At 39.0% G+C, this 22,239-nt stretch overlaps 2 protein-coding genes across 2 annotated transcripts in view; both read right to left on the bottom strand.

Annotated features, from left to right (window-relative positions):
- The window catches only part of LOC134741942 (brahma-associated protein of 60 kDa), a 389,674-nt gene that overhangs the window by 217,814 nt on the left and 149,621 nt on the right, over positions 1 to 22,239 (bottom strand). The gene's annotated exons all lie outside the window — the stretch shown is intronic.
- LOC134741945 (beta-1,3-glucosyltransferase) overlaps positions 13,611 to 22,239 on the bottom strand; it is a 48,961-nt gene continuing 40,332 nt past the window's right edge. Inside the window, exons 3-11 of the mRNA XM_063674833.1 lie at positions 21,245 to 21,354; positions 20,763 to 20,951; positions 20,350 to 20,498; positions 19,784 to 19,973; positions 18,202 to 18,337; positions 17,503 to 17,656; positions 16,451 to 16,560; positions 16,209 to 16,375; positions 13,611 to 13,840 (exon numbers count right to left, since the gene is read on the bottom strand). Of these exons, the coding sequence (XP_063530903.1) occupies positions 13,685 to 13,840; positions 16,209 to 16,375; positions 16,451 to 16,560; positions 17,503 to 17,656; positions 18,202 to 18,337; positions 19,784 to 19,973; positions 20,350 to 20,498; positions 20,763 to 20,951; positions 21,245 to 21,354 (1,361 nt within the window). The 3' untranslated portion in view covers positions 13,611 to 13,684. The remainder of the gene's footprint in view (positions 13,841 to 16,208; positions 16,376 to 16,450; positions 16,561 to 17,502; positions 17,657 to 18,201; positions 18,338 to 19,783; positions 19,974 to 20,349; positions 20,499 to 20,762; positions 20,952 to 21,244; positions 21,355 to 22,239) is intronic.

Here is a 22,239-nt window from a genome sequence, read left to right as displayed (position 1 = left end):
TTTACAGGGGTCCCTTTGTTTGAAATAATTATTAAGTCATAATGTAATGATTGTCATATTATCATTAGTCATAATTCTGAAATCGTTAACTTTTCAGGATTTTCCTTGGGTTATCCTATAGATAGGTTAGGTTAGGCTTGTTTTATGGCAATCCTGAAAAATTACACGTTTCTAAGAAAAACCAAATTATGACTAACGAAAATGTGGACAAAAATAAAAAAATAAAAAACATTTATTTCAGGTCTTACAAACCCATATTTTAACACATTACAAAAATTACAAAAAGAAAAATAGAAAATAAAAAATGAAAAATATAAAATAACATAATTACAATTTCAAAATTAAAATTATACAATATTAACCCTATCATTATTAACCCTACAAAGAAAACATTATGACTTATTATATGGGAAACAATAGAGACCCATGAATTACACGCATAAATTCTATATCTGGTTTAATTTATCGCCTGTATTGATTTACACGCTGTATATACTCTTTGGAAATTGTTTTTTAGGGTTCCGTACCCAACGGGACTCTATTACTAAGACTCCGCCGTCCGTCTGTCTGTCTGTCACCAGGCTGTATCTCATGAACCATGATAGTTGAAATTTTCACAGATGATGTATTTCCCTTGCCGCTATAACAACAAATACTAAAAAGTACGGAACCCTCGGTCCGAGTCCGACTCGCACTTGGCTGGTTTTGTTTTTTATTAAGTTAGTAGTAGTAGAAGTTAGGTATTGGGCTTTCCATACAGTTCTGATTGTTTGATTTGTTGTATTATTTATATTTAGGGATTTACCCGACGGATTAAGGCGCATGGCACACTGCATCCGATTCGCATGTCGCTCCGACGTGCGACCGGGATACTGTCGTGTGTCGTGTCGCTACAATGTCGCTCAAAAAACCGGAGCGACGGCGTGAGAATGCGATGATATCTGCTTGACCGTTAAGGACCACGGAGTGCACTTTCTAGCGGCGGAAAAAACACCCAGGATCTTAACTTGTTAAACTTGAAAATTATTAAAATCACATCAAATTCTAATCTCTTATTTAAACTTCTTTACCTACAGACTTCTATATCTTGATTTATTCCTGCGAACTTTTCGCCAGGGCCGCACTCGGGTCAAAGTGGTCCCATTTGTCATTCGTCACGCGACGTCGCTAAGTACCAACTCCATGCAAACTTACATTTTTCTTCACCGACTAACTTTTGAGTGCTGCCCTGTACTTTGTTTTCTTTAAGAAAATAAGCCATGTTTCCTGAGAGATAAGGTCTAATTTAGGTTAAAGGGAAGTGTGAGACTTTCTTTCAGCGTTATATTAATCATAGGAAGTTGTCGTCACATTACACTCAAAGGAATTGGATTCGTAATTTTTATTACAGTTAAGGTAAATATGTAGGAGTTTTCCTGACGGTGAAAGGATTACACGCTAAAGGGCCAAATTAGAAAACTGACTTACTTGCTTTATATGGGGGCAAAGTTGTTGTTTAACTTCCAGTGCTAATATTTTCTCATTCTCGAGCAAGAGACAGATTACAAAAAACCGGCCAAGTGCGAGTCGGTCTCGCGCACGAAGGGTTCTTTTATTTATTTATTTATTTATTTGGGAAACATACAGCACATAATAATACAATAAGGTAAAAGATATGGTAAGAACATAGGCCAAAAGAGTTTCCACTTATAGTTAATACAAAATTCCTTTGCTCCGAAAAAAAGTACAATTATTAGATATTTTGAATTTAAAGTTGAATTTAACAATAACATTGAGTAATAATAACAAGCATAATTTAGAATTTGGAAAATAACAAGCACAATTTTCAATTTAGAATTTGAAATCAAATAGGTACAATTACAATAACAATCATAACAATACAACACAAGATTACAATTTTATTACTAGCTACGAGTTAACGAAATTTGCCATTTATTATATTTTTTTATTTTGTTTGATGACAGATTCTGACAGATTCTGACAGATTCTGAGACAGGTTCTGTACCATTACGGAAAAAAACGGCAAAAAAAGACGTTTGTTGTATGGCAGCCCCACTTAAATATTTATTTTATTCTGTTTTTAGTATTTGTTGTTATAACGGCAACAGAAATACATCATCTGTGAAAATTTCAACTGTCTAGCTATCACGGTTCATGAGATACAGCCGGACGGACAGCGGAGTCTTAGTAATAGGGTCCCGTTTTTTACCCTTTGGGTATGGAACCCTAAAAATAGACTCTCAATCTCAACTTTAAGTCCGCATCATAGATGGAAATAAAAGGAAAAAATTCAATTATAGAATCCTTCGCTTCGTTCAGAATTTAATGTACGCCCTCGCCGTAAATATGTCATTTTGCTCCCTTGTGACACAATCTACTATTTTTCTGAAAATCCCCAGATAAACAATGAGTCACTTTCAGAACATGATAAATGAAAAGTACCAATTTTTACATCATCTGTACCTGCAGGCAACAGACGGAACCCTAAATTACTATTATTGCACGTGGTGGTTCTCTACGTGTACTCTTTAGTACGATAAGGTCATAACCGCCTGTAGAGCCCGCGGTAAGATAAATCTTTGTGGTAGAAACAGGGTAGAAAGTACGGTTCATTATTATGCAAGCTCCGTGTTGCTTTGTATCTTAGACAACAACGCCGGTAATTAAAGCTTTTTTAACATTTTCATATTGTTTGTTATTAAGAGCGTTGGTAGCCTAAACGCGCGGTTGTTTTATGCGATAAACGCAGCGTTAAACGCGATGAGCTTACCGCACACCCATTTTACATCAGATAATCTAATGACCATACATTGTTATACGCGGTAAACGCAGCGATAAACGCATTGTTATTTTTCCTACATTCCGTTGATCGGACGCGTTCAACGCTGCTTTTATAGCATCAAATCATAACTCCGTAATAGATGGATGTCTAAGTAAAAAACGTGCCTCGTAAATCAAGAACGCCAACGCCATCTAAACGAGAGTAGGCCAAAGGTAGTGGCGCCATCTGTTCGAGAATCAAATTTTCTTCATTTTCGAGGCACGGTGTGTATCCATCTATTACGGAGTTATAATTTATCTTTGATAGCATGATACAACCGCTCGCTTTAAAGGGCCCTCCACACTCATGCGCGAATCGCGGCGCGAAGCCGTATCGCTGATTAGCGCATGAGTGTGGAGGGCCCTTAAGGTAGCGTTCGTATTCGGACTACACGGTTTTACTAGCATTACTGCTGCAGTATTGCAGCGCGACATTACTGCCGACTGCATTGCTGTCGCAAACGTCAAAATCGATGTTGCTGCCTGTATTTTTTACTTTTGCGGCAGCAATTCGGTAGTAATGTCGCGCCGCAATACTGATGTAGTTAGTACCTACTGCTAGTGTATTCTGAATCACCGCACCGTACCTTTATAAGTTAAAATGGGGCATTTTCTATGAAAAGGGACCTTATTGTCGTAGTCGATGGCGCTTACGCCGCACAGCGTCGCGCGGCATTGTATTTATATCGGAGCATCGTTAATAATGGCGTAAGCGCCATCGACAGTAAGGTCCCTTTTTATAGAAAATACCACAAATATAAATTGTTTCTAGTACAGTCACTCCGTGATTATTGAGACACTTAGGGCCTATTAGGGTTCTGACTAAATTGGACACACATAGCGCAAATGTGTCCAACAGAACAACCATCTTAGTTAGGACCCTAAATAGCATAACAATTGCGGAGTGTGACTGTACATAAGAGAATAAAAAACCGGCCAAGTGCGAGTCGGACTCGCGCACGAAGGGTTCCGTACTTTACGAAAAAAACAGCAAAAAAATCACGTTTGTTGTATGGGAGCCCCATTTAAATATTTATATTATTCTGTTTTTAGTATTTGTTGTTATAGCGGCAACAGAAATACATCATCTGTGAAAATTTCAACTGTCTAGCTATCACGGTTCATGAGATACAGCCTGGTGACAGACAGACAGACGGACAGCGCAGTCTTAGTAATAGGGTCCCGTTTTTACCCTTTGGGTACGGAACCCTAAAAAGCGACTGGTCACCCTATCCCCATTAAAAAAAAACTTAGTAAAAGTCATCCCAACTTATTATATCTTGATAAATTTTATACAAAATACAAATTGATTTATTTCATTACTTTTTATAGCTGCTCTTAGGCTGTTGTTGTTATTTAGGGTATTTTATATTCGCTTCCCTTCCCTAGCTCCCCGTACGTTACTTCTAATTTTCAAAAAATCTCCACGCCAGGGTAGGCCGGGGATAAACGGCAGACGATGGAGGAGACTCCAATTTACTTTATTACACCATAAGTCGCTTTCCCCGCGGCCACTCGTAAAAGGGCATCTTTCAAGCGTCTTGTTATCGTCGATTTTTGTTTTCAAATGATGAGAAAATATTTTATTTAAGTGATGTACTGAAGACGAGCTCATTCTTTCTGAGAATATTATTTATATTTCTTCTTAAGATAGGTTATTTTATAATATGGAATATGGATATAAAAATACAATACAAAATACTTAAAAACACATTATAAAAAACCAAACTTAGGTTGCCGCCACAAGCTGCTGGTGGTCAAGCCCGCAGAGAGAGGTAGGACCCTTGATCCAGCCATCTAGTGAGAATTTCTCAATCTAACTGAACCATCACAATATCTGATTATCTGGCAAAATAGCAAAGAAATGATTAGGTCAAGTTAAAAACCGTGTAAAACGCCATACCCAAAGGTATCATACTCAACATTCATTTCAAAGCTGGTTATAATTTGTTATTCAAAAAAACACAATTTGGCCTAATTTATTATTATCAAAAGGTCTTGTAAAAAATAGAAGTACCACTCTTTAGTGGTACATACTTATGTAAAAGAGATAAAGAAAGTTTATTATTCAAGTAGGCATATTACAACGTCAAATAAAGCTACGCCGGCTCTAACCCTACACCTCTGCCCCGAGAAGATTTAAATCCCCCTCAATTGGAGGAGGGTATCCTATTATGAAACGGCAACAAACTCGGCGGGACACATCTTTTCAAAACAATACATCTTATAATTAACGTATAACGTAATTATTGTCCACGACACGGGTCCAAAAACATTTAACAAAAATCAGCGCCTACAGAAATAGCGGTTTCAATAGCATTTGAGTTATTTTTTTGTAAATATTACTATGAATTCGATTCCTTATAAGGTTTGTATAGCCTTTTCAAGCAACGTAATCCCAGTTCAAATTAAAAGACATAACAAAATAAACAAGGGCCTTTTTTTACGGTTATGAGCCTAATCCTCGACTAGTTAGAGGAAAATGATTTTTATCCGCGGCAACCCGGGCAAATATAAATAGGCCATAAAACGCATAACACCACCGGATATACGGAATATCCGGGGCACATACCCTTACCCGGATATTGGTGGCTAATATTGTTTAGTGAGACAGTTTGAAATTGAGATTTTCTTGATATAATGCTAGTAAAATATTAGAGCGCCCGATAACAGTTGAAAGGGTTCTCCATAACCCTTTTATTGTAACGTTTACTATATGATAATCACTAGCATTTTCCATTTCAAAATGGTTAGTTCCCGATTCGCCGGATTCTTGTTTTGCCGGATTCCTGTTTCGCCGAATTTACACCCGATAACACGAATCCAACGAGACAAGAATGTAGCGAAACAAGAATCCGGCGAATCGGGAACGAACCTTCAAAATGTCGTTATTTTGAAAACTTACCATTACGTCGGCAGGTTAGGCCTATCTAAAGTTGATTGTATCGTTGATAACATCGAAACTAAAATACAACTTTAATGCATAAACAAAAATACAATATAAATACACAATATATAAAGTGGCAACTTAAAGACAGATAATGTAGCTGATTTTTAAAAATAGGAAGAGATTTAGCTACTCTTATTTCGACTGGCAAGGCATTCCATAACCAAACAGCCCGACAGGTAACAGAGTTGTTATAAAATTTAGAAGTAGATGAGGAAGGAGCAAGAATTACCTAAGACTCATAGGTATTAGACGAGAACATCTGATAGAAGAGATACTTAAAACGATCTTTGAGATAAGGCATAAATGTTATTTAGTTTAAAAACCTTGAGATTTTTTGTGGTAGATATAGAAAGCGCAAAAACTAGCTCAGACCAGCAAATTGCTGCTCGGTGTGCACATCTGTACTTAACACAATTTTAAGATTGCAAAACTGATCCGTTTTGGCCAACACTGACACGCACGGATTAAATAAGTTTGGACTTCTCACACTCAACTCGAGTGGATGCATTTGAGTTTGTGAGGCGAGAGAGGTTTTCTCGAGCCACTGCGGCGTTATCTCCACGCAGCAGCCCAGCTTCTCGAGCTCCTGAACAACAGGAAAATCCCGAACGAAGAGTGCTAAAGTTATACTTGTGAAGCTTTGAACATAGCCCAAGCAAAGCGTCGTGACAGAGAGCGACCTGCGACATAGCGCTGCCACGCCGCGCGCGCTGTACTTCTTAGGCCAATTTCTGTACACTCTTTTGTGGCTAATATCCAGATACTCCAACTCTGTACATTTAGCTAGCTCCTCTAACAATACGTCGTTCACAATTGTGTTATTACGCATATAAAGACGCTTCAAATTAAGTTGACTAATTGATAAAATTAACTGATCAGTCGAAACCGTATATGGATCGTTGTACAAACTAGATGTGTACCTACAAGAAGTGTAATTACAAAAAGACAATTTTTCTAGCTGCGGCATTGCGTTTAGCAGTAAATCTACATAATCACGTTTAATCGCATTATGATCGTCAAGTTCTAAAGTTGTTATGTTTCGTAAGCTATAGACGGCAGTACGTAGAGCTTTCAACGTCAACTCATTTGACTTGATATGTTTCAACATATCTCCAGTTAGATGACAAGGTTTACTGATGTCACTCTTGCTTTTATGCTTAATTAATTCAGACATTCTCAAATCCTTGCAATCTTCAAAACGCACTTCATTCAGACTGAGCGAGTTCAAATGCCGCAAGTAAGGACAGCTCGAAGTATTTTCGAAGTAGTCATCGCTCACTTCAGGAGGTCCAAATTTTTCAAGAGTTTCACATGCTGTAAATAAGCTTTTATGTGTAAAATATGTATCTGCTTTTCGGTTTAATCCTTTAGTGTTGCCCTCACGAATCGATTTCAAATAGAAGGAATAAACATTGTATAATGTATCAATGCGACAGGACTGCAGATAGTCTCGCACGGCACGCTGCCACTGCCGGCAGACCCGCTCCGAGAGCACCAGCTCCCTAATGGGTACGTAGTCCAGGATCGCGCGGGCACAAGGGTACAGTCTTAGCACGTTCAGGATGGTGACCGGCGTGACCGCATCTGTCTCAATATCATCCATGGTTTTTGCGCAGTCCTCAGGTACAATGCCTGAAAGAGTAATGAATATGATAGTAGATAAAACATCCCTGTAAAATAATTTACAAACGCATTTATTTCATCACCTATTAAAACTTGCAGCGTTATTCAGCATATTTTTGACCATTTATCACAGAAAAATTAATCGGCAAATCTTCAGAAAAATCGCGTAATAGAAAATGGTAGACGACTTCATGAAATATTCCAATAATAAGCATGAAATGACATTATTATTAGTGTTAGTTTCTAGGATAGTATAGTTTAGAGTAAGAGTAATTTGTTATTGTGATGTATAATTGTATATTTGATTTAATGTAATGTAATTTAGTATAATGTTTAGAGTATGAAAGATTGACTGTTATAGCATGAAATCCACATCTATTATTTACAAAAGTGCCTAAATAACTATTTTATATGTTACCCTCTTACGTAACTGACTGTAGGTAGTTAATTGTTGTCGTTAATTATTTAATCATTATTTTACCATGTAAATTAATGGTAATGGCATTATAATTATACTTCCGCCACGATTGTATAATTTGAATTTGTTATTGTAAAACATTACAATACTATTCTTCAAATACCAGTATTCTTTTTAGCTTCGTCATACTTTTTACTTCATTTAAAAAATAATACGACGTAAAAGAAGATATTACAGAGATCATGGCTTACCTGGCTTACATAGGTACATAGTATTATATGATCTGTGATAGGTACACTGTTTGTGTTTAGAGCAGCGGTGTCAGCACGGTTGCATTTTTATCACTTGTCACTATGCCTGTCACTCGCACTTACATACTTGTTAGAACGTGACAGGCATGGTGACAGGCGATAAAAATGCTACCGTGCTCAGCCCGCTTGGCTCTTCAAACTTTTTACCCGATGGCCATGGCCAAGCCCACAGAATAATAAACTTACATTAATTTAACTTATTTATAAAATATTTCGCTTAGCGAACCATAGTTTGGAAACCAGGGGTTGCAGGGGTACTGCAAGATTTTTCTCAAAATCCGGCTCGAAGGACCACTTTGTTTATATAAGATACAAGTTGCTACGTTACCAATCGTTTATTCTTTTTTTTTACAGAAATTAGAGTCAGCCGGAAAATCCCGGCCCTATTACTCTTTGCCCTAGATATCGTTTATTCTCTTATTTGACAGTTTTATATAAATATTCTAGGATGAACTAGCGTTACCTAGTTTGCGTTTGTAACAGCGCCATCTTTCATGAAATTAGGACATCAAACTAAACACTCACCTTATCGGTGTCAAATTAAATTATCACAAATATACCTAGGTACAGTCAAGTGTAAAAATATGGGTGCATACCACTTACTCAAAAATATGTTCCATAGTTCTTAATTCGCTGACATAAGAGCTATGGGACAAATTTTTGAGTATGATGAGTGCATATTTTTACACTTGACTGTACATTTAATTGATGTAGGAGGAATATAGAAAAAATGATTTATTCCTGGCATAAAATAATTCGTGATTAATAACTGATCTTATGGTATTCATTTACGCAGATAAGGGCCCTCCACACTCATGCGCGAATCACGGCGCGAAGCCGCGAACGCGAGTCTGGAGCCTAGTTCGCTAATTGATTCGCGCATGAGTGTGGAGGGCCCTTTAGATAAATCCTACTTACAGGCATCCAAAGAAATTCGACAGATGTTTGATGTGGTATATTAATACTTTAAAAAAACACCGGGCATTTGCGCGCGCGTCTGGAGAGACTGCGACTGTAGGTAGTTAGCGGCGCACGCGCCGGCGCTGTGCGTCTTGCGCAAATAGCCAAACGCGACTGAAATGGGTAAGTACTCGACGCGTAGGTAATGTACGCCGCGAGGTTAGCATTTAGTTCAGGCGGATTACTTACTTATACATTAAATTCAAAACAAATTCGTGAGGTCAAGTGGCAAAGGCAAAACATTCGGGATATCCATTGCTAAGAGTATATAATATTACAGTAATATTATTTCCTTTAGTATTCATTCATTCAGTATTCATTCATTTATTTCTTGCTTCCATGGTACATTTGGGTAGTATTTACATATTTCTTATGGTATCACATGGACCCTGAATAGGGTGTAGCAAATACAGATAATTAAATTAAATTACAGTTACTTAACTATATTTATTTCATTTAGGTCTTAGGTAAGGGTTTTACAATGTGAGTATAAAAGTAAAATATAAAAACACATAAAAACAATAAAAAATACATATAAACACATTATAAAAAACCTAACCTAGGGTGCCGCCAGCAGCGGGGCAAGGCCCGAGCTGCCGGTGGTCAGGGCCGCAGAGAGAGGAACCGACGGACTATCCGCGCCGTGTCCAAGATCACCGCCTTCTGCATCTGACCCTTGATCCAACCACAGTAATATTAGATTATTTAAGTGGAGGTATATTAAGCGTAAAGTTGTTTCAATTTTTTTCATTCATATTAAATCACCGAATACTTACCTATAATAAGTTACATTTCAATGACTTCTTCCTCGCGTTATCCCGGTATTTTCGCCGCGGCTCATAGGAGCCTGGAGTCTGCTTGACAACTATTCCCAAGAATTGGCGTAGACACTAGTTTTTACGAAAGCGACTGCCATCTGACCTTCCAACCCATTAATTTCTTGCGGTTTCAGTATTTTAAGTGCGTGATGCGCTTTTGAAGCATGCCGTAATGAAACTTTGCATATACAATGACATCAGGTATATCTAAGATGTCTGTATTAGTTTATATAGCACCAGTTTATAAAACAAACGAAATAGAGCAAAAACAAGTTTTATATGAAAAACTTAAATTCGCTGTATGTTTTTTACTATGGTATCTGATGCTACATAAACTAATTACAGGCGTAGATATACCTTATCCTATTGTAAGTAGAAAGTTTCAGAGCAATTTAGCTAGTCGTTTTAAAATGAGAGCGTAACTACGTTTGTATGGAGAACCGAGCTTGCCGCGGGACTCTAATTGCTAATTGAATAAGCCAGCTTATTCTACTATTAAGTATTAAACTATACGATTCAATACCAACAAATTATTTCTAAGCATATCTATTATGGCATTGAATTTTAAAGGATCCTTTTTACTCCGGCAATTCTTGTGCATTCAGTCGGATTTGAAAGTAGGTACTCCAGACGGAAATATACGGATGAATGCAGGTTTAAAATCTGATAAGAAAATTCCTAGATTTCTCAACGGAGATGACTAAATGAATTGAAGCTTTTTCTCGAGAATTGTTAAAAAATATATGTATACACACACACACGTTTAAGCTTTAAAAGGGATAAAAAATCTACTCAGTACATAATTCAGACCTTCGATTTTCCTATATCTGAGTGACGCATATAGACAAATTTATATGTTAGCAAAAAGAATTTCTCAGAAATATATAGGTATAAAGTTACGCAGAGCCCCTCTTGTATGTAGTGTATTCTGTGTAGTGATCAGTAGAGAATTAGTTGAGGTGATCTTTGGGATACAGTTTAAATAAAACTTCAGTGTTATAAAAATATTAAAAAATTTAATACGCGCATCAGTGATATACAATTACTGATATTAATTGTTAGCGACACAAGAAACAAGAAAGTTAAAATATATCGAGGTAGTGTCATGGCCAAGTTTTCAAGAATCAACTGATTATAGAGTCCCCGGCAAGCTCGGCCAAATTTCACCTTCCCATACAAACGGAGTTTCGTTCTCATTTTAAAACTACGTGTTGGATTGTAATCAAACTTTGCACATACAATGACATGAGGTTTATCTAGGTCTGTAATTAGTTTCTATAGCTCCAGTTTATAAAACAAACTAAATAGAGCAAAAACAAGTTTTGTAGGAAAAAAATTCGCTGTAATTTTTTAACTATGGTATCTGAAGCTACATAAACTAATTACAGACAAATATATCTTGTCTTATTGTAAGTACAAAGTTTCAGAGCAAACTAGCTACTCGTTTTAAAATGAGAGCGGAACTACGTTTGTATGGAGAACCGAGCTTGCCGGGGACTCTTAAGTATACAATTCAAATTCTTACTAACTGTTCAAAAGATTCTCTTATAAGCACTTTCTTAGAAGCAGAAGTTTCTAAGCGGACCAGGTGTTCAAAATGATCTTGACGCAACTTTATTGTTAAGAGAATAAGAGCGTGTGAAGGTAATTTTCCTTTAGTACCGTTTGGTAACTAAAACTTGGTAACCAGCTTCGAAACGGGAAAAATAAATCCCGGGTTTGAATTACCGATACCTAGCCTCGGTTGTTGGAGTTAGCTGGAGTTCGTCGGACTGTTTCTTTTCAAAAAACATTTTCTACACAAGTTGTAAGTAGTTAAGTTAACTAGACGGCCCAATTCGTAACTGGCTATTTACAGGGAATTTTAGATTTCTGTTTTGTGGCTAGTTACCAAATTTAGTTACCAAACGGTAACACGCTGGCTCAATAAGTAACCGGCTTCAAACTGGGAATCTTGATTACCATTCTGTAGCTGGTTACGAAATTTTGGTTACCAACGGTACTAAAGGGTAATTTTGAACACCTCGCCCGCTTAGCAACTTCTACTGCTGTACAATTTAATTGTAGATTCCATCCATATGGAATGCTTAATTTGTGACATGAATGTTGTGACATAGTTCATATTTTGTTGATCGTGAAAGGAAATTGTAGCTTAATGCGTATGACAGATATTTCAGTAGGTACCTGACTATTTGTAGACAATACTATAAAGCAGGGGTCTCCAAACCCCTACAACCAGTTCTTGGAACCAACCAACCAGCAACCAGGTGTCAGCAACCAGACACCACCAAATGGCGCCCGATGGTGGCCCGCGCAAAAGTTTCTGAGGTGCAATATGGCCCTAAGGTAAAAAAGTTTGGAGCCCCTATGCTATAAAGCAGTAAGGTTTTGGCAACTGTCAATACGATAACATAAAAATATAATTGGCAATCATACATAACATCTAGAAATAATAATGTTATTTACCTTACTATAATAATACTAATTGCTAACATCACATAAAGCGTCTATTGTTAGTATACTTTATTTAATTTTACAATAATAACATTATTATCTACATTATTCTATTATACACACAATTGTCCAAAACATACAGTCTTACACATTTTGATCGTAAATACTGAGAAACGCTAACTATTAACTTTAACATAAACTTACTACTTAATAATATTTAAAATAATTCTGACTCAACTGGTGTATATACTCGTAAATGCAATAAAAAGCGAATACTTAACATTAATACTTAATGTATTACTTATACATAATAGCAACATTGTCATAGAGAGACATCTATGTTCTATACTTGGCCTTTTCTTTACAAACTGGACATATTTTATATACCCTAGGATGTGTTTTTGTATCCTAAATACTAAAATGACAGTTTAATTGGCCAATTAACCACCCAATAATTATGCTTTGTACTAAAATTAGTAGGGCAAAAAAACACACCCTCACACAGAGCACTGCACAGTGAGTGCAGTGCGCTTGACTTCGGTCGATACAGCCGCCTTACCAGACCTTCATCTGGCAACTCCGGCTGCGGACTGCCCCGCGCCCCCCGCCCCCGCCCTGTCCGCGCGAGCCGTGCACGGAGTGCAGTCCTCGCGAGCACTCAAGCCTGAAGAAGGACCCCCGATGGGTCCAAAACATGTCGCCAATGGCGACAAATAGTTCACGTGCGTGTAACTGTTGTTTTTTTAAATAAGTCTCGAGAAAGTTTTATTCCCATCACTCCCATCAGTTGGACAAATTGTGGCAATTTAAGTGTCACTTTAGTGTGAGATATGAATACAAAGTTTAGTCCTGACTCATTAGTAGCTGAAGATGTAACTTACTTGTTCAATAGCAGACCATTCGCTCCTTTATTGAATACTAGCTTTTGCCCGCGACTTCGTCTGCGTGGAATCAGTAACAGCAGCTAGAGTAAGTTTAGCGCCTGGAGAAAGTCTTAAAACACTCATTCAATTTGAGCATAATATGCACACAAATTATCAGGCAACTCATTAATTATCTCAATCTCACCATGGTTTGTTGCCTCGGCTAGGCCGGCTGATTTTCTCCTACGCTGAAGTCGGTCGCTGACGTCGGTCGAGCGTACTGTCGGAAGAAAAATCTGCCGCGGACGTCAGCCGCGGGCCCATAGAACAATGTGTTAATTATTACGCTCGACCGACGTCAGCGACCGATGTCAGCGTGGGAGGAAATCAAGCCTTAGACAGTCCAGTAAGCGGCCAAAAATTAGTAATAGTTATTTGCAGATTGCTAACAAGAACAAAGATTCAACTTATAACTCGTCTTTGGAATACTTGTGCTTCAAGGCTAGATCGTCATGCTGGAACCAGGTCGCGTAGACCTTGTAGGGCTCCGGTGAGGAATGTCGATGAAAGGACAATGGCCGATCTCGGCTTAATACTTCGCGGGGGTAGTCTTGCGGGCGTGCCTGCGAAAATAATGCTTAAGTCAGTCCGTGCTAACTTTGCAAAAACTTGGCTCCCACACTGTCGGGTGTACCGCCATCATGAATCTAGTATAACTGGATCGGTCATGAGGGGTGAGGGGAAATGACCGAACGGGATAGTCTTATGCATCTTTCAGTAGGAGTAGCAGAGAAAGTGCTGTTATTGTTTGTCCTTGTCACAGTCTCACATTTTTTTTAATTCCTTACCGTAAATTTAGTATGGTTTATGGTGGGCTACAAATCTACTCGACCAATCATATTGTCGCATTGCGTATGTTTTGTCCCTCACGGGCGCACGCGTATAGCTGATCTATGTAATGCTAGGTCTATGACCGCCATACACATTAAATTACAATGAAAATATTTTTTTTTAAATATATTTTATTATTATTATCATTATTTTTTTGAGATTTATTCAGAAAACGCTTAAATTTAGGTATTACATAGACAACAGAACAATTTATTATTAATAAGCGTCACTGAAAGGGTCTCCACTCAGCTTAATGTCAAGATACCAGTTACAGATCTCGACGCTGGTCTTCCGTGGAAACCCTTCCGAGAGTACATAATATTTTATATTTTATTTTATATCAGTGCAAAGCTTCAAGTAAAATATGATATTTACAGAAGCAATTTCACATTTTTTTCGCTGCAGTTAGCTGATAGTATTTTTCAAATAGCTTGGCTACGGTGACGGCTGTCAAGTTGTCATGTCCATACAATTTATAAAATCTCGCAAAATTGTATTGAGAACTCATCTATCATCGTTACCGTTAAAGCTGATTGAAAAATATTATAGCTAAGCCTTAGAATAGTATTTCACCTATTCAATTTCTGTGTCCAATGTGCATTGCGTCTCACTCTCTTATTAGGAAAAATGTGATACACATTGGACCAAGAAATTGGACAATTTTGCGAGATTTTCCGTTATAGGATTATAAATTGTGTGGACATGACAGCTTGACAGCCGTCAGTAGCCAAGCTGTTTGAAAAATACTATCAGCTAACTCTGCACCAACCTTAGACGGACAAAGTGACAATAGATGCTTTTGCGAAGACAATATGATGCTTTTCTTGTCTAGCGTTGAAAAAACCGGGAAAATTACGGGAAAATTTCAAAACGACGAAGTTTATTTCGAAAAAAACAATGCAAATTTCAGTTACAATACTTCCGAAAAAAGAATAAAGCTGATAAAAACCATTTTTCAATATACTTAAATAATTAGCAATTTAAACAGGTAGAGTTTTGAATGATTCACGGTTAGTTTCACTAGACTTATATTGACCGGGATATAGACCGTGATTACCTTTTGTATTATTTGTGAGCTCCCGATATTTCGACGCAGTTACATGCATCATGTTCACGGGTGACTGAAGATACACATACATACACATGCTGTACATTGGGCAGACCAAACGCACTATTGCCTGCAGAATTAAAGAACACATTGCTGCGGTCAAGAACAATGACGTTCGCAAGTCAGCTATTGCTCAGCATCTCCTTGAGTCGGGTACAAATCACTGGATCGAGTTGCATAGTCCCAAGGTCATTTCGACAGAACGCCACTATATACCAAGATTGGTAAGAGAAGCCGTTGAAATTCACAAATACAAAAATTTTAATCGTGAAGATGGGTTTAAACTGTCAAATGTGTGGAATCCTGTGATTTGTTTGTGTAAAAAACCAGTGATATCCGAATCAAACACGCGTAGTGACACCGTGAGTGTAGTGTGTTTGGACAGACCAACGAGTGTGAACGCGACCGGACCAACAAGTGTGAATGCGACCGTTGGTAACGTTGAAAGTGAACGCAGCCGACGCGCAAGAATGAGGGTAGACAGAGCGCTGTCTACACAACTTTGACACCCACCCGCTATCTTCAGTCACCCGTGAACATGATGCATGTAACTGCGTCGAAATATCGGGAGCTCACAAATAATACAAAAGGTAATCACGGTCTATATCCCGGTCAATATAAGTCTAGTTAAACAGGTAGGTTAAGGTTGCATGTATAATGTGTTTGTTTATGGCATTGTTTGTGACGCTAACGCGGCTAACGTATTTAATTTATCTGAATAGAACTGAAAAAAAAACGAAAAGAACGTAATTTTGTAAAATTCCCGAAAAAAAATTTGATTTTTTCCGGAACTTGCATCCCTATTCTTGTCGCATCATAAAATACAATCTCTTCTTACGATCAAGAAGTCCATATCAGATCACAAATTCGTCCAGTTACTTACATCTACGTCGACACACCGTTAGCGCGATTTAGGAATCTACGCGCTCGATACAGCGCCATCTAACGTACAATTTAGCAAACTTTTCTCATGTGAATGACACTGCACTCACCTGATGAAACAGCGGATAGTGAGTGAGCGGGACGGCGCGCTCCTTCGCGCAGGCGCCGAGCGTCATGTCGTCGGGCGATGTTAAGGCTGTGCACACACAGCGCGATAGAAGCGAAGCGGCTGCGATGCTGAACGCCGTGCCGCCGCCGCCGGTTATGTAGTCATACCCTAAATTAAGCGAAAGTTTTTGAATATTTTGTCGACAGAAATGCAAAAATCCGAATGTAATATTATACGACATACCTTTGGCAACAGTTTCCTTGTTGACATAGCCATAGCCGTACCGTTCCCCTATGACTGTGACATCCGTACCGCCCCGATAACAGCTCAATATCTCGCATAGTCTCTGCACACTAAGGAAAAAACAATTTTAATAAATATTACAATACTTTTTTGGACCCGGGTATGTCCATAAACTACGTCCGGACCCGGGTATGTCCTTAAACTATGTCCAAAAGAGAGGTATGGGCACTGCGAATGACATCTCGCTTTGTGTGGTAGGGCACAGGACAGCGGATGTCATTCCAGATCTAGAGCAGAGCCCAACTGGGGAGGTACCTCCACCTTACAGAAAACCGCAGCCAAATAACACTGGACCCTACTAATAGTGTTGTGTTCCTGCCGGTGAGTACGGTTGCCAGAGCTCGAGGGAGAGGAGTGTTAGGGTCGGCAACGCGCATGTAACTCCTCTGGAGTTGCAGGCGTACATAGGCTACGGAGACTGCTGAACATCAGGCGGGCCGTATGCTTGTTTGCCACCGACGTAGTATATAAAAAAAAACTAACAGAGGCCAAGGGTTACCGGCCAAGTAGTTATAGACTCGATAACGAGGTTTGATAGGCATACGAGGCGGCAATCCCCTTTCATGCTGAGCACAAAAACATGCGCGAAAATACTACGTAAAAACCAGTCGGCGTACCTAAGGCCAGGATTACACTTGTAAGTTCACAGGACACAGCTTTACTACAGAATGAGATATGAATATCGTTATCTCATTCTAGCAAATAGCTATGTCCATACTTACGTAAGTAAAACTTACAAGTGTAATCCTGGCCTTATGAGAGGCAAAGTGACGTGGCGAAGGGCTCCCTTGCCGAACTAAGGCCAGCAATCTTGTATGAAAATTCATTGCCAGCGCACTTCACTAAAGCAACTACATGATGTTCGCACCCTATATATTTCCGCGGAAATTTTAGAAAAAACATTGGCAACAACTGGCGACAAAGTATGTGCATAATCAAAATTAAAGCAAAATTCAATTTTATGTAAATGTCACAAAGTACATATTACTAACCCCAAAATGGTATCATCGTCAGCTAGGAATATCCATTTGACGTGCGGCATATTGCGTACGCGGCTAACTGCTTCTTTCAAGATGGCGACGGTTTTTGCGCAGTGACCCGTTTTCGTGTTTGGAACTCCTGTGTCCACTGCTGGCAGTGATGGGTCTGGCAACAAATAAGTCTCTCAGCTCTCCACATATAGTCTGCATCTTTTCAAATGACTTTTTCGTCTAAGACGGTTATCTGTTAACAAAACCTTTGTTCCTTTTGTGTGTACCACTGAGTGAGCGCGTACTACGGCGCGTGCCATTGTCAGAGACAATGGTAGACAATGAGCGACCGCACGCACAAAATGAACAAAGGCTTTTGTTTAACAGATTACCGTCTTAGACGAAAAAGTCATTTGAAAAAATGCAGACTGTACCTACTTATATATCGACGTGGAATCGGCAAAAGTCGATAGAAAAAAAGCTTTATGTCTACGCAATGAGAGCGAAAAAAACGTCGTTCGGCTCGGCTCGCATGGCCGATGCCCGCCGGCGTTTTGACGTCTTTTCTGGAATAAATGTGACGTTTTCAATCAAAAGGTACCACATTGTCGCTTGTCGATAAGGTTGATTTCTAATTGAAGCTATATGGAAATAGCGCCTTACTGACAAGCGACAATAAGTACCCTTTTGGTTGAAAAAGGCACAAATGTAATTAATTACCAGCTTGGTCACTGAAGAACATGAGATTGGTGACATGTCTCCCCCAGGTACGCTTGACGACCTTCGCTCGTGACGAATGAAAGCCGCTCCAGGTCTTGACTGCGAAGAAGATCGACTCCTCGGGTATGGGGCTGCCCTGCCGATATGAAGAACCTTAATGGGTACACAATTACAGTAATAGGACTCTAATCTAATCCATTTTATAATAATTTACATTATTACAAAAGGCATAAAGCAGTCACAACAACACTCTTATTGTTTTGTACGTCCGAATTGGCCTGTTAATATTATTTGGTATAGAATTTAACCAACAGAACCGGTAGTCGCGTATGAAATGACCTAAATACATTATAGCTGGGGAGCCGGCGATGCTCAATGTGTAGTTACTCGAGCGTCGTAGAAACCTATTGGAATCGAAAGGTTAAAAAAAAAGGTTATATAAAGTTTTATTTTCCAGCGAGCAGGAAAGAGTCTACAGATTTTTTTCAATTTCGGCCGGTTGGTGGAGGGTTAAAAAATCGTTGAGTAGATTGTGGATTTGATCGTTTTGGTCCAAGGTAATGCTATAATTTTTCGATAACTGAATATGACACTTATTTGTACGCATTTTCTTAATCTGACGACCACAATTTCGACGCCTGATTTTCACATTAAACCGTCAGATTAAGGAAATGCGTACAAATAATTGTAAGATTTAGTAATAGCACAATTATAGCATTAATTTGGACTAAAATGACCAAATCCACAATCTGCTTAACGATTTGTTGAACCCCCCACCAACCAACTGCTCAACATAGAAGGCTAAAATTGGTAAAGGTAGATTCCACGAGGTAGCAAGATATCACTCATATCTTAATCTGACGCGCTCGAGTAACTACAGAAATCCCCTCTTGGACTCCCCGACATATTAAAGTATACGCAGTAATTACGCACAGTGAAGGCAATCATTATTGTTTATCGCTCATAATCGGCAATTGAAATAGATATTAAATCCGTACGTGGGATGCTGATCCGCATGCTATTATTATCATGATTACGATAATTGAGAGGATTAGTAAAGCTTAATAGAAAACCTTAATTGCAGTCCATTTGCCTTATTAACCGATTTTAACAACACCAATTTTGGATGATTTTTGGTTGGTTGGATTGGTCTCATATTGAAAGTAATTTAGTAGTATATTTGAAAACTGTGTGAGGTATGCAATAGTATTCTATTTAATAGTAGAAATTAAATAAAATGGAACTAAAAAAAATCCATACTAAATCGTTGCAATGTTTAAGCATTTTACGTCAAAAATGTGACAGTTACGTAGGAAGTGGCGCCCTCAATAATTTTGTACAATTTCTTGTCGGACTATTTATACACATTAACACTTTGAACGTTATGCCTATCAGATGCGGCGCGTCATGTCGAGCCTTGTTGGAATGCACGAAAGTTGATATTGGGCTGTAGCCTCGCGCGTCATATGACGCCTTTGGCGGAAAAAGGGTTAATGTCGCCGACTATGGGTTATGACTGAAAAAAACTTACACAAACAAAGGATTTCAAAGCCCTAACTTAACATATGAAATGTATACTTACGCACGTCTCAAACTGCCTTGGGTAAGTGGCGCAGTTGTCTCCGGACACTATGCAGAAGCTGAGATCTGCTGTTAACAATGGTCCAGGGTTATGCCTGTCGCCGTAGACTAGTTGGGCCAGTTCGAACCCGGGGTCGATGGAAAAGTCGGCTTCTAGCTTGTGTTGACCGCTTTCTATTTGGTTTAGGAGGCTGTGGGGATAAAAATTACTGTTAATAATGTCCGATCTCCAAGGCCGGATTGAAGAAATTGAACATTCAAGTGACAAAATTTGCTTAATATGTATATGTATACCAGCAGATAAGATTTAGACTAATTTTGTAATAAAATATAGTGGTATTGCGCATTGATGTCTTGTACAAAAGATGAGGAAAACGGAACGGTCGTCTTGAACTTGCAGGGATTGTAGTAAAATTGGTGAGGTTAATAAAAGGCGTCCTCTTAGGCACTTACGTCCTTTATGAAGGTGATATACATGTTGTTTTAGACTACAGAAAGTAGACATTTATCAATAGCGCTGTTGAAATCTTTTTATCTGACAAATAGGAGAATTTCTGTTGAACTTACGTCTCAATAAGTTCCATTCTCATAGCGAACCCGCTGGCGAAGTTTGGATACACGAATCCTCCCTCCTCTTCCAACTCCTCGTACATGGCGAAATGGTGGATGATGGTTGGCTCATCGTCGCTGAGGGGATAGCCAATCCACTTGGTGTCCTGTATCAGGGAACATTAATAATGGAAAGTAAAACACATCAAGTAGGAAAGAGAACCTTTTGTTTCTCAAAAATGGTGAGGTGGCTGCAGCCGTAAAATCATCTCACATCACTCCCTCGGTAACTACTTGGTGTATTAGCTTGAGTAGCCGAATGCGCTCCAGTTTACGTCAATCTAGCAGCAGACAGCCTTACCCCTTAAAGCAGCATGCTTTTTGGAAACATACATGGTTTAAATTTTCCCGTCGAGATTTTTTTAACTCACCTGTCTATCAGCAGCAGCTAAAGCTTCCAAAAGCTTCTCGCATCGCACAGCGGTATGCTCCTCCAGAAACATGACCCATCTGACATCACCTCCACGGTACTTGGTGACCAAGGGTTTAAGCAGCGGGATGATGCTCCAGGCCCCGGGGACGGGGAAATCCTCGTGGGTTAGGTGGACTCTGGGGTTCCGCTGTGGAATTAAATGGGTGATACGGAAAAGATGGTAGGTAAGCGTAGCTAACTTGACTCATTTTCAAGTTGAAGTTAATGTTACTTGGTATACCAGAATGGATTGGTGAGGTTGGGTTAGGTTAGCCTCACTACAGTAGATCTGTATTGGTTGATGGCGGGGCATACACATGCTCACTCATTGAACTCAATCGTGAACAGACAGTTAAGAATTTTCTTGAGCTTGTAAAGAAAAGGAAATCTATTAACTTTGGTTTGCACATTTTTGTCTCACTACTGATTTAACAAACTCACCCTTTCGATTCGAAATACTTGGCTCTCGATTTCCTGCTTTAGGCGAGAGGCTACGCTCGCCAGATAAGGCTCTTCTTGGCTTATTATGATAAACACCACATTTCCCGAATCTGTAACAATAGAAGTTTTTCTATATTTAGTTTAGTTTAGACGCCAATGTGTGCTTAATTGAAACAAATTATCTAACACAACGAAGAGTGCGATAAATACTCGTACCTATATCACGATCTTATACAATACAAATACGATTGCGTCAGATATTTTTACGAGATTCGTTGTACAAGATGCAAGATATTACTGCAGGTGGCTGCAAAGGATTCGAATCAAAGTTTCTCCTTGAATTATTCCTAACTACCTAGCTACTACAGCTTTTCTCATACTTCCGAATGTCGTGCGAAACCGCTTTTCCGACAAAGGAAAGTCCGCATTGTGTCGAGTTAATCTCGCGGCGTATTGTGGCCGCAAACTTAGAAATGTCCAAAGAAAGATTGTTCGGTTTCAAAGCTGGGTTCTGCGGGATTCATGGTTTCGCCAATTATACTCATCACAGCATTTCGAAGGAGGAGGTTCGGGCTCTATGTTTTTTTTTTCATCATTGGCCACAGCATCTTTACAGATGATAGTTGCAGCGACTAGAGGTATTTTGAGGAGGTAGTCTACAGTCTACATCGACTGCGGTGACTGTATAGACCAATGGCCGATCGGCATTTCTTGCCGCACCGATCACAGATGTGTCATGACTCCTGGGGTGGTCCAGCAGCTCTGCGAATTCGTTTCTGCTTAAGTTCGCCCAACCAGAGCTCGTCGTGCTTTATTTCATATTTTTGTAATGTGGTAAAATATGGGTTTGTAAGACCTGAAATAAATGTTTTTTTTTGCCATGCCTTCCCGCAAGTTCCGACGCCAATCGGGTCAAATCTCCGCGCGTTCCTCCCAACGGTTAGCTGGAATGCTGAAGCCATGCATGTCGCGTTTACAGGAATCCATGAAACGGA

The sequence above is a fragment of the Cydia strobilella genome, chromosome 6 (genome assembly GCF_947568885.1).
Source record: "Cydia strobilella chromosome 6, ilCydStro3.1, whole genome shotgun sequence".
NCBI lineage: Eukaryota > Metazoa > Arthropoda > Insecta > Lepidoptera > Tortricidae > Cydia > Cydia strobilella.
Note: the sequence above shows the minus strand (reverse complement) of the source record. Positions and strands in the feature narration are given on the sequence as shown.